This window comes from Bombyx mandarina, chromosome 04, assembly GCF_030267445.1.
Source record: "Bombyx mandarina strain Sakado chromosome 04, ASM3026744v2".
Classification (NCBI taxonomy): Eukaryota; Metazoa; Arthropoda; class Insecta; order Lepidoptera; family Bombycidae; genus Bombyx; species Bombyx mandarina.
In genome coordinates this window covers 15,593,277-15,616,361 of record NC_143211.1, presented here as the reverse complement: position 1 = coordinate 15,616,361, position 23,085 = coordinate 15,593,277, and the positions used below count along the sequence as shown (strand labels likewise).

Here is a 23,085-nt window from a genome sequence, read left to right as displayed (position 1 = left end):
TATCCAATAATTTTATTTTCAATTGCAAATCAGTTTTTATTTTTAATATTTTAGTAATGATTCAGCTGTCAACCATGACAAGTTTGACAGCTGTCAAGTCTATAGAGGATGTATGCGACCGTCCCCGAGGCCAAAACATTTGATGCTTAGTCTACAGTTCAGTATATGTATGTGTAATAGGGACTTTTCGACCATCGCATACATAGGAAGTTCGCCCCGGGAGTCAAGCTCGCTAGGCTGTGACGGGTAGCACGTGATTACCGTGTTGTGAATACATTCTTAGGGTATAATTCGTGGATACAGTTACTGACGGTAGGACCTTTTGTGAGTCCGCACGGGTAGGTACCATACTCTGCCTATTTCTGCCGTGAAGCAGTAATCCAGTTTCGGTTTGAAGGATGGGGCAGCCGTTGTAACTATACTGAGACCTTAGAACTCATATCTCAAGGTGGGCGGAGGCGTGCCTGATGTTTGGGCTCAGGTGACCACTTAAAACCAGGTGGGCTGTGAGCTCGTCCACCCATCTATGCAATGAAAAAAAAAGGTTGGAATTCAGATATGATTTGTTACAAATCGGTGAAAAACGTTGGGGCCAATAAATCTGCTGTTTGTCACGAGTTCATAGTCTTGGTAGTGATTTTTATTTGTTTAATGGAGGAGGGGGTGTACAATGGGTTCAAAGCCCTTCGTTCTCATGTCAGAGCGAGTCTTGTCGCTTAATCCGCTGAATGTTATTCGTCCTGGCTGAGCCCTCACTCGCCCCACCTGTCCTGGTGAAACTGGGAAGACCTCCGGGCCACCAGTAATCTCTCAAACTTAATAAAAAAAGGTTATTGGTTATTACATTAGTGTCTTGTTATTCGTGGATGATAAACACTAACCTTTTTTTTATTGCCTTTGTAGGCCGACGAGGGTACGGTACGACTGATGGTAAGTGGTTACCGTCGCTCATGGAGGCCAGCAATGCCAAGGGCACAGGCAAGTCGCTACCTACCGTAAGGTACTCTTCGCAAGCCTCGTTGGAAGAAGGACATGTCAGCGCTTAGGAAACACCGTTGAGCTCATTCTAAAGACTAAGGTTAATGGAAACCTGTATTCACACACTGAATATGAATACTTGCAGGCTCATGTGAGTTTCTGTTTTTCTTCAATCGGTCCCTCATTGCTGAGGATCGTGACTCAGTTTGATTCCGTCAACTAGCTGTCTCCATTGATCCCGTTCTGTAGCTTGGTGGAGTGCGTCTCTGAGAAGTATTTTTAGTTCCTCCGCTGTTTGGTTCGACCATCGTTTGGGACCTCTACCCTTAGGTCTTGTTCCTTCGATTTTACCGGTCACCACAAGGCGTTCCAAATTGCTGATATCCCTGCGTGCGACATGACCAAAATACCGCAATATTCTTTGTAGGCAGGTTGTGGATAGACGTTAAGTCTTTTCTATGTTTAAATGCTTGAGAATAGAGATGTAAGGCTATGTCGTGATTTTTTTTTTTTTAAAACGTGTGTCCGTAATGAAATGAGAAATCAGCTAACCATCGCATCGGTGCGTATCAGAGTCCCGCTAGTCTGTCAGCTTTTGTTTGCTTTACATCGCGCGCTATGAAAAAAAACATGATTTTCCAATTGAGACTCGAACTATCCTTTGAATTTATGAATTTACTTTACTAAGAATTTTCCTGTCCCGGAACCGTTCCAATACACCCTGTGTAATCCCTGTGTAAATCATATGATCTTTTGTCACAATCGTGTTGATTTTTAAATTATAATAGAAGGAAACTATTTAGGTATTGTCATATATTTGTTCGATAAGATAATACATTTTCTTCGAATTAAAATATAAATAAATGACTACACTTCTTTTAATGCAAAACAATTTTTTGATTTGTACTCATCAACTAAACACACTTTGTATTTCATCTTTGATTTGAATTGTCTGTGTAATTTATTTTAGGTATTGACATTCCATTTATCTTTTAGTATTATAATAGAAAACTCAATTTTTCACTATTTTCAACAAAATTTTGAGTTTTGCAAAAACCTATCTAAAAGTTGCAAGTAATATTACGAGTGTAACGATGATCCTTAAAGATTTTCCTTTTTTTTTAAAACTAATTGGTAAACCATTACGTCATCTAAAGAATGTTTAATGGATTGATTAGTGATGTTTACATGTACTGAAATAAAATAAAATAAAAATGTTCGAATTATCATTGTATTATTGTGAAACGCACCTATCTCGTATCTTATCTCCGCCAAACGAAATGGGAGCTAGTCGATCGGGAAATCGAAGTACCAATAGTCGTGCGTAATATGAAGTTTCTCGTGCTTGGTCGAGGAAAATAGGAAGTAAGGGGTAGGGCGCATCTCGGTCCCCGAGCTTGGAGGCTGGGAGCCGAGCGCGGACCGCGGAGTGTCGCTCGCCGCCGCATGCCTGCCAGTCTGCCACACACGTCCGCAGCGTTCGTACGTACTGATCGTTTGACTGACGCGGCTCGCGCATGCGCTGAACGATCGCGAGCACAACAACACAATATTTCAAACCACCCCCTTGTCAACCGGTGACAGTGACGTTTCGGGGGAGGCACGGTGACAATAAAAACACGTTTTACTATATTTTTGTGAGAAATTTTTATGTGAATAAAAGTGCGGCACGATCGGTGTTGTGTTGTGAACGTTGTATGTAAGGATGGATGGTCGCTGGCCGGCCGGCTGAGCGCGATGATGCGCAAGGGTATTGCCGGAGCGACCGGCGGGACGGAGTTCACGCTGAACGCTTCGAACTGCATCAGCCTCCAGCAGATCCTGGAGGCGTTCAACTCGTCCATAAGCGAGGAGCACGCCTGGGCACTGTGCTATCAGTCGGCGCGATGCTTCCAGAGATGCATTGCGGACGGAAACACCTGTTACTTGGTGACCGAGCCTAAGCATATCTTGCTACATAAAGATGGGAATATACATCCCAGCACCTTGCTGCATCCAGGAGGTACGTAAATTAAAAACAAAATTTATGACCAACATGTATTTTATAAATAATTGCTCTTATCAACGCTACACACGCAGACTGATCGAGAAACACGTAATTACCAAAAATCATGGAACGATTGCAACGATGATTTAATATTCAAAACATTTTTTACTATCGAGCTTCATCCTGCGATATGTTCAGCTAACGTCTACCATAATGTGATATTGTAAATTATATTAGTAGGCTTATTAAAAAATACGTCTAGAATTTATGTTAATTTTTAGGGGCTGGGAAAATAATTATCCGCCACTTCAAACCTCCTGAGATGTTTTGTGTCTAAATTACGTACAAAAGCTACGTTTTTGGAATTACTTATACACCTATAAAATCTTACGATTATTGAAATTTCTATAGACCTATATTAATATCAATTCTCATCTCGAAGTGGTTACTAATAATAATTATTCTAAACAGTTTAATTATGTATGTATGTATAATAATATGCTCAGGATCAACAGGAAGACGGTAGCAGTAGCTTGGTTGTGCCTCTGGCATTGCTGTTGTCCATGTGGTTTCGATTTGAAGGGTACGTTTCTTATATCTCAAATGCAATTTCGACCTCATGTATTAAGGTGGACGACGTTACGATAACTGTAACTCCAATTACCGCCTAACAATAATTAAGTCGAAATTTCGAACCATAACATCATTAAATAATACAAAAAGAATTACTTAAGTACCTAAATACAATCGTCAATTGTTATAATTGTACCAACATGAACATTTTTGATAAATACCTAAGTATTATATATCTATATGTCTGATCAAATGTCTCTTTGAGGACCATCCGATTTTTTCGTAGCCAGCATCAATTAAATCTATATTTTATGGCTGTGGTTCGATAATTCAGAACATAACACATATGATTACATTTGACTACAGCTTAAGGCGTTGTTATCAAACTAATGTTGGCTGGTAAACGACCTTGCAAAGAATTTTCTATACCTAAACGTGTGATTACACGAATATCACAATAAAAAGAGTGATAATATGTGTAATGAAATAAATTTCGATTACGGCTTATTTTTGCAAACATTGTAAAATTTAAGTATTTTGCGTTACAATTAAACTTACTTAAAACACTTAAGATGACGTAAATTAATGACGAGAAATGAAATTTAAATTTAAAAAGTTGTAATCATTGGTTGTCGCGTCTAAGGCGCGTGATCGCACGCAATGCAGTTACGGAAACAATGCGACAACGGGATATCGTACCTCAATTCAAAAATCACATGAAAGACAGGCCGCCACCCGTCTATTTCTGCCGCGAAGGAGTAATACGTTCCTGTTAGTAGGGTGGGACAGCCGTTGTACTATAGAACCTTATACAGAGATCTCATGTCTGAAGTGAGTGGCAACACTTGGTGGGCTGTGAGCTCGTCCATCTACTTATACAATAAAAAATAATAATAAAAAAGCTTTACAATTAAAGAGTTAGTTATACATACATTTGTAAAGAACTTCCTTAGAAATGCTTAATGCCTTTAATACTGCACAATAACTTAATAAGCCCGCTAGTCTCTTATTGTGCATTTCCCCTAAAACAAGGACTGAATCTTTGTTTTTGTGGTAGTATTAGCGCTGAATATTCCCGATTTCGTCTTAAGTTATTAGTAAAAATGCAGTAAGTAATAGTAAATTAATTTCACTTACCACCACTAATAAAATTTGTTATTACTAATATACTATAATGATACTATCACCAATTAAATCACTAATAATGAGTAAAATTCTATATTGAATAGAAGCATGTACCAATCATTATGAAACTATTTTCTTTCAATGCCCCTCCGCCTCCATCATTTCGATTCATTTCACTAAGTCAATGATTAAAATAATACCCATAGACACAGTCCACTGAGTTTCTCACCTGATCTTCTCAGTGGGTCGCGATTTCGATGCGGTGGTAGATTCTGCGAAGCACTGCTGTTCTTAGGGCTGGTCTTGCAAATTCTGTCAGGTCGAGAGCCCTTGGGTACACCTACTCGTCCGGGCGAAGCTGTAAAAGCCTATTAAGCTACCAGCGAATAGGTAGGGACAAAAAATATTCCAGTGTTTAATGAAGTTTATTTAGCCTCAAAGAATAAATTACATAAGCGATTAACGACGTTACACAAATCGATTACCGCAGGTATGACATCAAAAGTTATGAAGCCGTAATTCCGGCAGGGTCCGCGAGCCCAGCTCCATTCGTGAATAGCCTTACGCGTCACACACGTCACGTAGGCGGAGTGGCGCCGGTAGCGCATTCACGTTGTCGTTACGAACGTGACGGGTGACTTTTAATGGGAATGTTTTTTTTTTGTTTTTGTGTTCACAAAACACTGGCATTATTATGCGCAGTACATTCTTTTATTTTTGTTGTGAAATTTTCCATTGAAGCAGCTCAGAATGGAAACGGTAGACTAGGCTTTCAAGGTATTATGAAAATCTGGGATTGTCATCAAAATTACGCTGTGAGCTCGTTTGTCCAAATAGAACATTAGAATTATTGAAAAATCATTAAAATCTTACTTTTCATTTTAAGACGAAAGACGGATTAATTCGCGTCAAATTATAAACGAATATTTATTGTCGACACCGGGACTTAAAAAACTATCTTTTATTAATAGAAACATTGATTTATCAAATAACAATTGCGTTATGAAAGACATAACTACTTAGGCACACAATTTAAGGGGCTTATTTTCGTAAGAGTTTGTGTCATTAATCTTATCGTGAAACGACCTTCACCCCGTGTCAGACAAAGCAGAATTTGTACACACACACGGCACCTATTAAATTGTCGTTACGTCGAACAAATTTAATATGACACTGAATCTTCCTGTCGTATTATTTTGATTTAATTATATCAATCAATATATCAATCAATTCAAGAATATTCTTGAATTGATTGCAAACGAATGCAATGTTTGAGTTTTATCACCTTAAAGAAAAATAAAAGTTCAATCGTTAGTAATTACTAAAGATTCTCTTTATACTAATTAAATACTCGTCTTACCTTCACGAAATTCAATAACGAACGGTTTCATTGTTTGGGATCTATTTAAACATCACGTTTTCTAAACGACAAAATAGATAATTTCTTTTGAACGAATATATAAATATCGATTCTTCAATTTTAAATGGAGATATTGTTTTTTACATTAATAAATATCATCGAGTCTTACACGTTCAGAATCTAGGTTAGACAAGTGTCGGACACCAATCATTAACTGACACCTCGTTTGGGTCTATTGTCTTGCAATTCACAAATTTGCATGCGCACTCAATCAATTGGGTTATTTATTGCCGACCTATTTCAAGTTTTATACGTCCTATATGCTATATTAATCAGACTAATAATGAATCCTTAAGGCGTGTACTCTCAAGGGCGGATCCAGCTTTGGCGCCAGGAGGGGGTCACATAGTCGTGGGCAAGTTAAGAACTTATAATTTAATTTTGATAACAATAGATAATAAATAAAACATGATGTTCTTCAATTAGTCCAAGTTAGTTCAAGTCCTGGAACTAGCTCAGGGGGGGGGTCATGACCCCCATGAGCCCCCCCTGGATCCGCCGTTGTGTACTCTACGTAATATGATTCGGATATTTTACTTACTTTGCTTTTCAGAAGACATTGAATTCCTGTGACGGAAATACCATGACAAACTAACAAGAAAAAACACTCTAATAAACATAACATCTGTTGAAGGTAACTTCAAATTGTTGCGTGACATTCAAATGTCAATTCTAAAATAGGACTAAAGGAAAAAAGTAGTAACTGAATAAATTAGACTACGGGTAACGTAATTCTGTATAATAAAAAAATTTCCAATATTTTTTCGAAATACCGTAAAAGTATTGTAAATATGGGTTTAATATAAAATAATATGAATAATATGATGAATGTCCAACAAGTTTAACGATAAAATAGAGGATACAAATCGTGGACATGTGTGAGAAAAACAATGCGGATTTATTTATATTGCATTTTGAATGAAAGCTATTAGTTAGATACAAAATTCTTTCGAGGAATTTCTGCTCTAAAATCGAAACATGGTAATTTTAAAAAAAATTATATTTTTTTATTAGGCACACAATACACATCAAAAGCTAAAAAGATACATAAAGAACACAAGTAAAAAGAAACAAAATCTGGCTTGCAACATAAGCAATAAGTATAATCGCAAGATCACGGGCAACTCCGTCGTCTTTTCAAATAGACTACGAACTGCTTGTGTTACCTGTATTAACTAGTTTTTGGTCTTTTACAAATTTAAAGGATAGGATAGGTCCGATGTCTGTAAGTAGCTTCTTTAACCGGATGGCTTCTGTTTACACCGCGACCGGGATAAAAGACGTATCTCTAATCGTTGTCAAAATATGTACAGCGATCGTGACCGTGTGAACTAAACGGCCGCGACTCATGCTTGCGCTAAGGACGGTTTATCGTGTAAGTGCTAACTGATACATTGAGTGAGTCGCTTAAATTGTTTCATTGTCGTTTCCGATGTCGTTGCTTACCGATATTATCTCATTTATGTTTACTTTATGAATATGATTGGAATACTCTACTCGTATCTCTCGAGTATAAACAAAACTTAGTCAGCTGTTGACATTTGAATACATACAACAAAGTACTTCGATATTATTTTAGTCGTAAGGTTACGCAAGTTATAGATTTTTTTTCCTACCTGACTACTAGTAGCCTCGTGGCGATTATGGCGTGGTGATATTCTGGCTTCATCATGGTTGACGGGCGAGCTCACGGCATGATAGAATTTTGCTAATATCTGCCCAAGAAAGAGCGGTGCTTCACTGAATCTACTACTGGATCTGACTCACCGTGCTCACGATCCACTGAGAAGATCCGTTGAGAAAGTGAGTGGTTTGTTGGTTTGACTCAGTTGGTTGCAAGTCATAGCATAGCATAACGAAACAAGAAGGGATTCATTAATTTTCACCAATTATTATATTACGAGTATATAATATACCTTGGTCGGCTCTTAAATGTCTTAGGACAATAAATGCGAGATGCATTTTTCATCAATCAAAAAAGCATCTTCTTACTCGGAAGATTTTTGCAATTGTTTTTTTTTGCACAACTAGTTCTTCGACAGAACGTGTCTCTATTATGAGTTGATCTTAATTTCCTCTAACCGGCATCTCGTTCAGGTGTCTGCCATTTATAAAAGTAAATAAAAAAGTTAATTAATGACGTGGCGTTTAAATTACAGCACGATCGCTATGTCGACTATCCAGTACCGAGTGCTCTTGTAATTCCTATACTTTTTGCTCGTACCGGCAATATTTATGCGGGCTTGTATTGTTCTGTCACTAAGCCATCCGACGTCTCTGAGCTCCGTTGCGATGGCGTGGGAAACGGGTCTCGGTCCCGGGAGGTTTGAATCGTATTTTTTTTTAGATCGAGTTCAATGTGAAACCAAGTATACTCCGTTGGTTTGTGAAAAAAAAAGTTTAAATTAATGGTGTGCTGCTACTGTTGTGTTCTCAAGTTCAATCGGAGAAAGTTGCGTTTCTAATGAAGAAGTAGTCACTTGTACACAGCGTGAAATGAAACAAGGCTTTGATAATGGAACGAACTGATGAGCGAAGAAGGAATGCAATGAAGCTACTTTAATATAATATGTTTTTGTTAGCACACAAGTAGCGTCAACTCACTGATGGATTAGAAAAACAATTACGTCAATATCTCAGAGGAGGGGAGGTTTTTTTTAAAGTTACACAAACGAGGTTAATTGGAGTAGACAGTGGCTGCGCTGTGCCCCTAGCTAGTATCCTTTTTTTAGGATTGAAGAATACTGGTGGCCGGGAGGCCTTTCCAGTTTCACCAGGACAGGTGAGCGAGCAAAGGCTCAGTCAGGGGTGGGATTTTCTAGGCTAGTATCCGTGAGCGACGCAACTACTTAGTATCAGGTGACTGGTAAACTCGACGGCCAGTAATGGCAATTAAAAATAGTAATTATATGTGATATAATAATAATAATATTTGCTCACACACCATAGTGTTTGTGAGATTACATAAAAACATTAATATAGCTTTGGAATTCCAAAAGTAAATCATGCAATGTCGATATTGTTCACGTTGCGACCTACATTTAAATACCCCGTCATAAATTTTAAAACATCCAATGAATTAAAGGATCTATCAAATAAAAGTCTAGTATCGGCTCCTTTGGCGTGGGCGAATAAAAACCGATTTACATAGGAATCCTTTTCGAAAAAGTCAATAAAAAATCCGGATTCCACAGAATGGCTTCCGATAGCAAAAAACCTTCCCTATTTCACAACAATAGTATCGATTTTATGTTTAATAAGTTCATCAATTTGAACTTTATATCATTGGCATAAAGTTCAGTCTTGTTTTTGCTTGTCTCCGATTTTCTTGGAAGGAGCAATGTTTCTCTGTTAATTTTTTATCGCTCTGTCCAGTGAATGACACCTTCATATTTACCTTTTCACTTGGGACTACCAGTAACTGTTAGGGTTCACATTTAAACTTCAACTATGACTTGAAAATGTTGCAGTAACATGCAAGGCTTACCTTTTACGAGATCAATAAGAATAACGTTATGTATTTTTTTGAATTCTAGTAAATACGTCTGTAATTTTTGAAAATATTTTAAGTTTGATGAATATTTCATGCTTGTTTTGGGTAAGGAGAAAATACTTTCGTATTGGGGTTGGTAGGTGAGGTAGGTGATGTCGGTTGGTGTTAGACTAATTAATTAACCTAATTTTGCCTACATGTTTCCGAACCTCTGATGAGGCAGAACTCAACTGAGTGAGCCGAAAAGCAAGGTAAAACGTATTGCGCGGAATGCATTGCTTATCGCCATCCTATCGCCATGGGACACCAAATAGGCGGTTGTCGGCTCCACGACCGCCGGGTCTCTCGGCCGGTGGGCTATCCAAAGCTCGCCTAGATGGCGTCGCCAGCCCGTACCGTTCGAGCAATTTACCTTTCGACTTTTTGGATCCCCCTTGCAGTCCACAAACCAGCAGACCCAAAACACTTAGGGTACCTCAGACTGGAAGAGAAAAGCATTCTCTCTCTCTCTCTCTCACATAGTCTGTTCAAGCATTGTCCACCAGAGCTCGTGCCTGCTAAGTATCGCAGTCCCGATGCTCGGCAGCGAGATATTCGTGGCTATTTATACGCCGAGATCCCGCCCAATTTGATAAATAAAGTTGAAGTCCTAACTGTCGCATTACGATATCTTCTAATTGTTAGTTAGACAGGCTATTAATAGCATCTTTTTCAGTTTCGATTTATTCGTACTGATATAATTTTGATTTCACAAATATTTGTACCAGCCCTATACGTCAATGGCTATGTCAATGGACTGAAATTGCTACAGCAAAATAAATACGCACACGACAACTGTGCGTTCAATATACACAGAACCACGGCAGAAGAAATGTTTATTTTATACCTTAGTAGGTATTCACAAGTATTCTAGTGTGTTACACTATAATTGTGTTATGTAATAATCTGCTAGAAATAGACTGCTTGCATTACGCGGTGCTTCACTACTGTCTATTATGTACCGTAGAAATTTATTTGTGAAGATCCGTGACGTGTCTCTTCTTTTGATGTAAAGTTTGTCACTAGGTAACTATTGGGCAAACAAGTGCACGCTCCGATTAAGATTCATATGTTTTTAAAGCTCATACACATCCTATAAACATCTTAAGATCTGACCTCGAAGCTACACATTGCATTGGACCTATCAGTACCAGTAATAAGGTAGAGGAGGGTAGGAGTTTTGTAGAAGCAGAGCTAGCTGTGAAGAATTTAACAAGCTGTAGATTACTTGCCATTCTTACGATGTTAAGTTCAAGACCATTGAACTCAACAAGAACTAGCTTAAGTTATGTTAAAACTTAAAAAGCTTATCGAGATCCATGCAAGAATGTAAACACGCGGCGTATCAAAGCTTCTTTTGTGATCGTACTAAAGCCGCTTCTTGATAATATTATGTACACAAAGTTTCATCTTCATAATATAATGTTTTTTTTTATTGCTTTGATGGGTGGACGTGCTGTGAGCCCACCTGGTGTTAAGTGATTACTGGAGCCCATAGACATCTAGAACGTAAATGCGCCACCCACCTTGAGATATAAGTTCTAAGGTCTCAAGTATAGTTACAACGGCTGCCCCACCCTTCAAACCGAAACGCATTACTGCTTCACGGCAGAAATAGGCGGGGTGATGGTACCCATCCGCGCGGACTCACAAGAGGTCCTACCACCAGTAATTACGCAAATGATAATTTTGCGGGTTTGATTTTTATTACACGATGTTATTCCTTCACCGTGGAAGTCAATCGTGAACATTTGTTGAGTACGTATTTCATTAGAAAAATTGGTACCCACCTGCGGGATTCGAAAACCAGTGCATCGCTTCAACACGAATGCACCGGACGGCTTATCCTTTAGGCCACGACGACTCTAACTGTCTCTGACTATTTCAAAAAAAACACACCTAAACATGAAACCGAACAAACAATTCGTTTCTGTATTTCTATCTCTTGTCATATCATCAGTATCAAATTATGATACTGGTCAGCAAATTAGAGCGAGGTTATAATATATTACATGTATTGTCCATGCGTGTGTAAAAAAATTCTAGTCAATCGGACTTTTGAAGTCGGTGAATATGACGTTCAAAGATTCTGTTACATATAAACAAACATACGTATTGTAAGTATGATCGTACTAAGATAATAAAAACGTGCTCAAACGGAGAATCACTTTTAAGGAGGATTGGTATTCGAAGCCTATTCGTATACTATTTATTATCAAATGTTTTAAAAGCTACACGCGTATAATCTTGTGTCGGAAATCTCGATATTTTCGAGTTGGATGGAAAAAGAATGACTGAATCACGCGCAACGATGCTTTTAGATACCTCAACCACCGGTCACCGTTCCGCGAAGCACTGCTCTTGTTAGGGCCAGTGTTAGTAACGCCTCCTGGTTTGAGCCCCGAGAGTTCACCTACACGCTAGGAAAAAAAATCACGCACTTGTCCCAAGTAGTACAACAAATATTTTATTTAAGAGTTTGCAAATTCTGGTCATGTACCTGTTTGATATACCCCACTGTTCAAAACTGTTTGTTTGATCTTAATAATTCGTTCACATGCGTTTCTTAATCGCTCATGAAGCGTACTGCCATAACAGAAGACGTAACGCAGCGCGAATATTGCTATGTTACACGGCATTATGTTTTTGCCGTTGTAAACAGACAAGCATACGGTCCACCTGGTGGTGGATGGTTACCGTCACTCATGGACGTCAGCAATATCAGTGCCACAGCGAAGCCGTTACCTAATGGATACAAATAAACTGTATCTTAGATATAGAAAATCATTGAGTTATGTTCGTTCATTCATCTCCGCTGTTCCAAACCACCAACCACCATGTCATAGAAAGTGGGCAGGTACATGAAGTCAATTGTTATAAAACAATTATTCATGTTTGTCAGCGGTTCGGACTCGAATCGGGACTCACGTTTTTCGTGACCCGACACGACCGTCCCCTCGCAATAATACCATTGAATTAACATTTTTGTCTTTCGAGAAATTGATCTCTGCGCATTATTGACTGCCAAGTGAAATTTTATGTAGATAACTTTCTAATCGGTTTATTATTAGATTAGATTAGATCTAGATATTAGATTAGACCGAAGATCGGGTTCAGTGGCGAGCTTTGGGGGAGGCCTATGTCCAGCAGTGGACTGCCGCAGGCTGATGATGATGATGATGAACTTTCTAATACTTTGTTTTACAGGAGGCGGGCATACGATCTCAAATAACCTGTTGTTGCTCCTATTCGCTTGAGAATTGCGGCGTTGAGACATTTCATAGCGCTGAGCCGTCGGTCACGACGATGTTTGGAGAAAGGAGGTGTTTAGTATTAACACGGGTTTCTTACCTGAAAGTATATTCTGCACCTACCTTAATTAGTATTGTGTTATTGACTGTCTTTTAAGGCAGTTCATTCATGTTTTGTAAACACGTTTATCTCATTCTAGACTAATGGCCAGTCAGCCGGTGTTAAATTGTGTTTCATTGCGGGGAGTGTAAAAAAAAAAATTTTTTTTAATAATTTAAGGTATTAATTTTTGTTTTTTTTGGAACGTAAATACCTTATAGACAACATACTATTAATACAATTTAGTAGGCACTACTACTATATCCCAGTAAAGGAAGAAAAAAATTCTTTTGTTAGGTAATAAAAAAAACAGAAAGCGTTTTTGAAAGGGTCACTTTTCGATTTAAGTTCTTGCTTTGTTTTCACTGGAAATAAATGAGTCAATGAATTATATCGGTATTCCAAACCCTCCGTTTCAATGCCACAAAGGGTGCTTATTTCAAGGTCTGTTAGCCAAGGGCGCGATCGGTCGATATTCTCTACGCGTCATGACGTCATCATGGCAGTATATTTTTAGTTGGTTGTGCAGGAATAACATTTAGTAGGGGTTTGTCCTATTTATAAGACGGTGACTATTAATAATACGGTTAGTTCACTTTAAAGTGTGGGAATTGTTGTGTCATTACAACGTTTCCAATGTTTGAAATGTTCTATCCTCTTTTGGTTGGGCTGAATTCTTTTTTTTTCGTACTCAATCATTGGTAGCCTAAAGAGCTATTAACATGGGAGAATTACTCACACTGGCCCTAACAAGAGCAGTCCTTTGCTGAATCTACCAACGGATTGGAATCGCGAGCCACTGAAAAGATCCGGCGAGAAACTCAGTGAGCTGAATACATTAAGTCGTGTTGTGGAAATGTTATCAATAGAGAGAAAATGGAGCGAACGGTAAAATGATTTTGAATAGTCTAACTATTGCAACTTCCTTCATCGAATTAACTTTCTCATAAAAACTATCTCAAGCGACTATTGTTCTACGTTTTACCTCTATTTGTTTTCGTAACGTACTTAACAATATTTCCGTCATTGTTAAAGCTTACGAGAACGGTACCAAGTGAATAATTGAACGTAGTTAAGGCGTCAACAGTCCGTCAAATGGGATTCGAACGTATGTAATGCAGACTTAAACGATGCACGTGAACTCGCGTATGCAATGTAAATTGCATTACTGTAAAGGCTACTTCGACTGTTATAAGCACGTATGCAACTTTTTTTCTGAGTCCGCACGGGTAGGTACCACCACCCCGCCTATTTCTGCCGTGAAGCAGTAATGCGTTTCGGTTTGAAGGGTGGGGTAGCCGTTGTAACTATACTGAGACCTTAGAACTTATATCTCAAGGTGGGTGGCGCATCTACGTTGTAGATGTCTATGGGCTCCAGTAACGACTTAACACCAGGTGGACTGTGAGCTCCTCCACCCATCTAAGTAATAAAAAAGTAAATCATACTATTGCGATGTACCGTTTCCAAAATAATTATTCTGAGACGTCTTCAAGTATTATTAATAAGGGCCTATAATTTTTTTTTTTTAAAAACAAATGGTTATTTTTTAATATGCTCCAGAATCTTATTTATGAAATAACATCTACTACCTGTACGGGATGTATATTTTGTTATTGAATTTTTTTGATTTTATCTTCTTCTTGTTTTTAATGTTCAGAGGGTATGTACACTGTTCGTTCTTGATTACTTGAATGTTCTCTTTTTAACTATAATTTCTGACTCACGGACGACTAATGCCAAAATAATGAACCTTTAAGTATATCCATTTATACTTTATAATTCTCGGATTAATTATTGCGGGACTGTCGATGGCGTAATAAGTTATACAATACATAATTATATATCTGGGATGTGTTTTTGCGAACAGTTTCACGATTTAGAAAAAAAGTGTAATAAAACAGAAAAACATGTGTGTATGTCAGCTTAGACATCTTGGGTCGTTAGTCTCCTATTTCAATCAAGTCTTACGTTCCAATTTGAAGAGTAGCTGGTATCGCAATGCGATTAATACTTTGACTTCAAGTGTCAAGGTAGGCGTCGGCCATTCATGAGTTCTGTATGCTTAGTGCGAGTTCTTTAACGTTCGCGATAGCGTAAAAGTTAACTCAAATTGGTATGGCGTTGGAACGTTTGCCTACGTTTGCCACTAGGGGCGCTGTTCCAACTGCATACAAATTTGAGTTAACTTTTACGCTATCGAGAACGTCAGAAAACTCGCACTAAGCACAATGGCGGCTCGTTAAGCTCATTAAGTAGACATTCGCTTCGTCTAACCTGTCTACGGAAATATTAAAAATAAATGCAATATAACATGACATTTACTTCTGAAGCCGTCTACTAATTTTCGCGCCTTGTGTACAAGCCTTTATCGGCGTGTTTGCACGCGGCAAGTGACGTGTCAGTGCCGTCGTGTGCTCTCTGTACTTATGTCCACTGCGATCGATTAGACTTCCTCCTACGTTCCCAATTACGTGCCTCATATAAGCACTGCAGTCGCTTTCGACTTTTTTCTATTGAAACCTTAAGGTTACTTTATTGAGGAGAAAGCTTACTTATCTTCTTTTTTTTACATAATGTAACCAGCCCATCAGTATAATGGAAGTCTATGTTAACTATAATTATGTCGCGATAAAAAAATCTATTTAAGAAATGGGTTAATAATTGATTCTTTATGTTGGCTGTTATCCCGTGGACAGCTATGAGAAAAAGGTTTTTCATTAATGTTTTTTTTTATGTCCTCGATATATTGTTATTATATACGATTTTTAATTCCATTAAAAGTAAACAAAATATTTTTGGGGCAGGAACACAAGCAGCGAAGATGTGTGAGTTCATTTATTTCGTTAGTTTGGTATTTCTTTAGGTTTTGAACACGACCAATTTAGGTTTTACAGTATTATGGGAACTTTTATATGGGATCTTTATTAACTTTTTAATTGATACATGTTATACCTTTTTTCTTTTTTAACGCTGGCGAATCCATTTACGGATACCCGGTCGAGGGGGGTAACAGGGCGTGTTATGTCGGACTCCGGCGTCTCTAGAGAAAAGAGGGAGAAGAGGAAGTCGGAGGTTCTCCTCATCACCCAATTCCTCTCGAGAGACTACGCCTTAAAAAAGGCGCGCTGGACATCCGTCCCGCACCCCACTAAGCCCCATCGATCTTCCGTTAGACGAATCCCACGGTACGGCAGTGCGAAAATGCATGTTATACCTGAGATATTAAACAATCCAGACAAAGAGCAAGCTGTCCTATTCGTAACCCAAATGTTTGCTCGAAGTGGGAAACGAACTTCTAACCTTTGGCCCTGCAATTGGGAAATTTAATACTGCGCCACTAGGTTAGTCTTCTTGTTTTTTCATTAATAAATAATAAAATTAAACAAAATAAAAAGCCTTTTATTTCCTGCTAAAATACAAAGTAAATAGGTATTTAATAATTTTATTTTTCTTCACTTATGTTTGGCAGGAACCCATTAAACATGGTGAAGGCCTCCTCCAAGTCCTTCCATTTGGTTCTATTTTGGGCTACCTGTATCCAACAAGTTTTTGTTTTTTCATTAACGGTGCCTAATTAAGCGTTTAGCATCTGTGAAAGTTTACTTGTCTGGGAAAATAAAACAAAGTCACTGGACGTGGCTTCTTGGGTTCTTTCTTCTTCTGGGTTCTTCTATTACGCCGCCTAGCTAGCCGCGTTGAGATCCGCGTCCGAAAAATACATCTCTTGGCCTAAAATCGCGACTCACTAGTGACTTGTAATATGCGTCTTATTAATATGAATAATACCGATTTATATTTATCGGTTATCTAAATCAAAGGTCGTTTGTTGTGTAAGATACGCGTAGGTATTCACTTGTTTTACACAAAAAAATTATACGTACCGCTAGATACTCTTATCTCAAAAGTCGTTTAAAGAAAATGCTTTGATTACGACAAATCGTACATCTAACTTATAACTTTAAACTCATATTTTTGTTTAGGAAATTATTTATTGTGTTCTTGATAGAGTAATTCACTTTATATTATTTGAATTAACAAAAAAATTGAATTCCCACGTTTTTGGGTGTGCTTAGGAATTTTATATGGTGAAAAACTTGTGACCCTTTTTTAAACGAAAGTATTTAAATAAGACGTTATTGTTGAAGTTATACTTCTTTAGGCGCGTTATAAAAAATTGATGAGAGTGAAATTTTACGATGCGCGCGCACCGTGACACAAAATTAACAGAATGAAGTTGCCCACTAAATCGCTCATTACAATACGACCGACGTAACTTGGCGAGTCTGAATATAGCCGCAGGTGAACTTTCGCGCATGTACACTCGTAAAAAAAAGTGTTATTAGCATTCATTTTTTAGTAATATAAATGACAAAATTATTATTTAATATATGTAATTCATACTAAATATTATTAAATTATTAACGTTAAATATCTATTATTAGGTAATTATTTAATATTAAAAAGAAATAAATTTAATAAAAGTAAAGTATAACTTCTTACGCACGTACATAAGTACACGCACCCTTTTTTTTGGTTCTTTCTGTGTTTTTCGGTAGCACTTGGAAGTGCTCAGTGTACGCTCGAATTCGTTTGAAGGGAAAAAATAATATTTTATTTATAACAATTTCCGTGTTCTATCTTATCGGTCAATCGTTTACGTAAAACATAAGCTCCCTTGACATTTGTGTTTGTCTAATCGATGTAGGTACACATGATAAATTTCTGTATCATTTTCGCGTTTTAATTGTCGTGTGAATGACATTGTCACTGGAATAAAAGTTTATGCGTCTGTATTATTTATTCGTAGGTCTGTATCCTAATGGGTACATACGGGCGTCTGAACTCGTAGTAAGCGACAGCGTGACTGGATTGTGACAGATATAAAAGCATCGTCTAATAAAAAAGAATTTAACATTAGAATAAAAATCGACCTCATGTCCGAAGATTGGTGACATTCACGTTGAGCTGGAAGTTTTTTTTATTATTTTTTTATTGCTTAGACGTTTGGACGAGCTCACAGCCCACCCGTTGCCAAGTGGCTACTGGAGCCTATAGACATCTACAACGTAAATGCACCACTCACCATAAGATATAATTCTAAGGTCTCAGCATAGTTACAACAGCTTCCCCACCTTTCAAACTGAAACGCATTACTGCTTCACGGCAGAAATAGGCACGGTGGTGGTGGTACCTACCCGTGCGGACTCACAAGTGGACCTGGCACCAGTAGTTACGCAAATTATAATTTTGCGGGTTTGATTTTTATTAAACGATGTTATTAATTCACTGTGGAAGTCAATCGCGAACATTTGTTAAGTACTTATCCTTTAGGCCACGACGACTACTCATTTCTGAGTGTTATGTAATGTCATTTTTCAAACATGTTCAAGAAGAGTCCACACTCCACAGCACTAGGCAGCGACGTAGTTTTGCCTCTGGCATCGGTGACGTCTATGAGCGACATTGATCACTCACCCCCGTCTGGTCGTATGCTCATCTGCCATTAAAAAAAAAAAAACTAGATTTAAAAAAATGGTGGGAATAAAATCGAAATTAACATTTGCAGATACACTTCCTGTGTTTTTGTTTTGTTTAAAGGAAGCATTTCGAAACGTTTCCCCGCTGCCGCTGCTATTATGTATGTGAACATGTGCAATAACTATTCATTTGGCAAAATTTCCGTTCACTACGTGACTTTCTAGTTAAAGACTTGGCTTAAAATATTTGACTCTTTGAGATTATTACTTGAGCTTATGAAATGTCCCATATTACTTACAGACGTGATGTAAATATGTCGGTATTTTCCGGGGATAGATATTCTATGCATAGATGTTCTATGTAGTATTCGAATTTCGTCTGTAGGCGTGGTACGGAGTTTTATATTATTTTATTACGCTTTAGAATTTATTTATGCTTTAAGCAATAGATAAAAGGACTCATAAGTCTGCAGAGAATCATCAACACTGTATTGTTGAACAGTGAACCATGGCTTAATATGTAAGTTTGCCCAATAGTTGATCGATATCTTGAATTTTAAAAAAGTACAAGGATTATCCCGCAGAGTTACTCGCGTTAATATGGTGCGTTAGTATTTTTATGAATAACACTTTTTTTCTGCGATTAAAGTGGTCTACAACACTACCCAGTCCGGCGATTACTTGTAGTAGGGCGTTGTGAGCTCACACGGGTAGGTAACACCAGCGTGCATATTTCTACCGCGAAGTAGTAAGGCGTTTCTTTTGGAAGGGTAGCTTTAGGATACCTATAGAACTGAGACCGTTGATGTCTATGAGTTATGGTAATCACTTAACACCGGATGGACCGTGAGAGCATTCACCCGTTTAAACTATAAAAATATTAATTGCAAGAATCATGTTGATCCACTAATTTGTTGCTTCATGGTACAAAATAAATAAATGCATGCTCGTATTAAATTATCAAAATAGTAATTAGCGTAATTTCTATTTATTTTGAATTCTTCAATAGAAAGGGCGCTTAGATTAATTTAATAGCATACGGATTGATGTGTTAGGAGCTGTCGGAAAAGTCGTTATCAACGCTATGAAAATTACACCAGGTGCTCATATGGATTAGGAAACAGAGCACTGAACCGGAATAAAATCTTGCGTGAGGTAATATTTAATTGTTTTTATTTTTATTTAATACGGCCGCTTTTGTATGTCGATGTGAAATGTTAGTATAGTATCAATTTGATACCTAAATTGGTGATTAACGAAATGATTGCTTCCTTATGTGGAATGAACTAATTTAAATAAAAAAAAATATGCTTGCGTCTATATTATTGGCCGAATGTGGTGGAAGTGATTAATTTCATATCAACACAGCACTACGGCAGTTAACAGATTTTTTGGACGGAAAAGTCAGTAAGGAAAGTTACGATTTTTAATTTCTAAAACGAAAATCTACTATAGAAACGTAATATTTGATAGAAGATTTTGATCTTACTGCTTAAATCTAAATAAAATACACAATTATTTTTCTGATTTCAAATTTAAAAAAAAAACAATTTAAATGAAATTCACACTTATTTATTTGATTTCAAATCTAAAAAAAAACAATTATTATAATAAAAAAATATTGAAATGCTATTTGATACATAAACTATCTTCAAAAACAAAATCTGACTTTTATTAAATGAATAGGTACTTGATTTTTTAAAATCTCAACGTATAGTCCCTGTTCAATCAAAAGAGGCTTATCCGCTTGTAATAAGAGATTTTCGAAATTAAAACGCCCTTGCTCGATAGGACAGACGCTATTTCACAATACGAACACGAATTACACTGAATGATTGACAGTAATGATAAAAATGATGTTTTTATGAAGTCGGTCCTCGAACGAAAATCGAATGAATGTGTAATGATTATCTCACGTGGTTTATGATGCTATAATTTGTCGTAACTTGAACACATTATGTGTTTATTTTCAAGTGTTAGAGATTAAGTTTCGTAATGTTTTTACGCTTAGAAATGAGTTTTTGATCATAAAAAATACAAAATCTTTGTTTTATTTTCTTGCAATATTTTTGCCTTATCAATCGGTATTCGATCTAATGTCTCTCATAAGGCGTACATTAAGTGACCGTTTGCTCATGTAAAGTACAAGAAACATTTTAAAACCATTCACACTTTCATTTATAATACGTATGTCAGAAGTCATGATCGTGTTTAATACCCTGTTGATTTCAAAAAAGTACATTTCACAACATTTCACAATAGTTAGGTACAGCTTCAATCTTTTTGTAATGACGTCGTGGAACATATTTCGAATAGGGCCCTGGGTGTCGTCAGTTGATGGAAAAACTAGTTTAGAATGATCAGTGAGATCATTCATTTGAAATTTGTTTGTTTCGTAATGAGTGAGTAGTAATTTTCCGTGGAATCGATCGATAGTGTTTTTTTTTAATTATTTTTTTTTAATAGTTTTTATTTACCGTATGTTAATTGATAACGTTTTAAATTTAACCGTTTTTGGATAACGATAAAGTTCAGTTGTGGTAAACGTGTGATGAAAGTTTTTTAGAATAATTAGTAAAGTTTACATTTATGTCTAAAAGTAGTCTATTGTTGTTTTTTATCTTGAGGTATTTTATAAAATCTTAAACTGAAAAAGTCTACGAGACATCAATTTAGGAATATAAATATAAATCTTAATACTTATTCCGTACTAGCCATACTCGCCCACTTCGCTGGGCATTTAAAATTAACATTATCATTTATTGTCATTATTATTAGGGAGTCCAACACTCATATAAATATTAGCCTATCCATGAAGTACATGTATTTTCTACATGAATACTAAGTTTCAAGTCAATCAGATGCATGGTTCAGTAGCTATAACGGAACATCCGTAAAAACCACTGTAGATTTATATATTTGTATATATTGTTTCTGAGTGACCTAAAACGGAACTCAACGTCCAAAATTATTTTTCTTCAAGTGCCCGAAACTGCTTGATAAATTTAAGTAAAAGAGGTTTTAATAAATTTAATGTTTTTTAGGATTCCAACCTACCATACTGACAAATCTAAAAAAGATAAATATTCATTCATTCTAAGCAAACCAAACGACCAAAGAGCTTAGTTAACTTTAGTTACGGCCACAGATCCTAATTAGAATCGATTTTATATTCGATACGAATATTATTGGTTTAGTCGATTATAAATGACCGTGTAAAATATCCCAACGTTGATTCGGTCGCGGTTTTACAACTTTTTTTTATGTTTTATTACTTCTATAGTATCTAGTTTTGGCTAGAAGAATGAGGTAAATGTACTGTTTGAAAAGCGAAGTATTTAACATTGAAAATGTGGCAATTGCACGGATATATACTTTGTTATTAATATACAAAAAAAATTTATTGAAAGTATTTTTCTAAACTATAATATTACCATTTTATCTGTGTTATTTATCACTACTGAAGCAATTAAGCATGTAAGGAATAAATGATTAAACGACACAACATTTTTAGCGAATCATTTTAATTTTTTATTTAATTTATTTAGTGAAAATTAAGAACAACAATTAATAATAATTTTAAATAATATTTGATAGGTTCTTCCCATCATTTTAATTTAATGAGTTTCTGATATTTCATCTCATTAAAAACCATGCCGAGAACCAGTCAAATTATAGTGTATAATAATGTAGCCACGAAAGTCTAAAGCAATTTGTAAGTAATCACCTCCTTTTGGTTTGGCGGTTGGCTACCCAAGATATTGTATCACGTGGCACATGGGGCAATTCATGCTCGGTGTCACACATTTTTATTAAGAAACTAGCTTTTGTCCGCGACTTCGTCCGTGTGGAATAGTTACTTTGGCATAACGCTAAATTTTACCTGCGACTTCATTTACGTAGCAAGAAAAAAAAAACCAATTTTGAAACATTCTTTATTTGTGCTCCGTTTGTATTGGTCTTAGCGTGATGTTACATAGCCTTTGAGCCTTCCTCAATAAATGGGCTATCTAACACTGAAAGAATTTTTGAAATCGGACCAGTAGTTCCTGAGATTAGCGCGTTCAAAGAAACAAACTCTTCAGCTTTATAATATTAGTCTATTATTAGTATAGATAATACTTCTTACCAAGTTTTTTTTCGATACTAATAACACAAGGCAGAATCATAGCTTCGCACTGTTTTAATGTGTTAAGTTACTATTTATTTATTGATAATGTAGCTTGAAATAATGAGTGCTTTTGTAAAATAGAGGGATTATATTTGTTGAAGGGGGACTAAAGAAAATCGTCATTAATGTTATTCAAACATGAATTGACAGATTGAGAATGGTTTTGTACGAATTAAAATTGCCATAGTCCAATAGCTTTCTTCTTTTATAAATTATGCCCTAGCTATCTCGGTACCCTGAGGTATCTGTATTGTTTAAAATCAGTGGTTTCACATTCGTGGGAAAGCTTGGGTGCGAATTTGAACTGAGACGAATTACTGCGATCGTAGATAAAAAATAAAGCCCGATTAACTATGGTGATTAAGTCTTGTTAGTTTTTTTTTAAAGCATAACTAGAATAAGCCGCGTTTATTTCTTCTGTAGGTATAACGACTAAAGGAAGTTGTTCCACTGAGCTACAGCTACACT

General features: G+C 36.7%; 1 protein-coding gene across 10 annotated transcripts in view; it reads left to right on the top strand.

Annotated features, from left to right (window-relative positions):
• The first annotated feature begins 2,433 nt into the window (after positions 1–2,433).
• The window catches only part of spir (spire type actin nucleation factor), a 212,838-nt gene continuing 192,186 nt past the window's right edge, over positions 2,434–23,085 (top strand). For all 10 annotated transcript variants that reach the window (XM_089727154.1, XM_089727152.1, XM_089727151.1 and 7 more), the window contains exon 1: positions 2,434–2,980. In XM_089727154.1, coding sequence (XP_089583280.1) covers positions 2,716–2,980 — 265 coding nt within the window. In that variant the 5' untranslated portion in view covers positions 2,434–2,715. The remainder of the gene's footprint in view (positions 2,981–23,085) is intronic.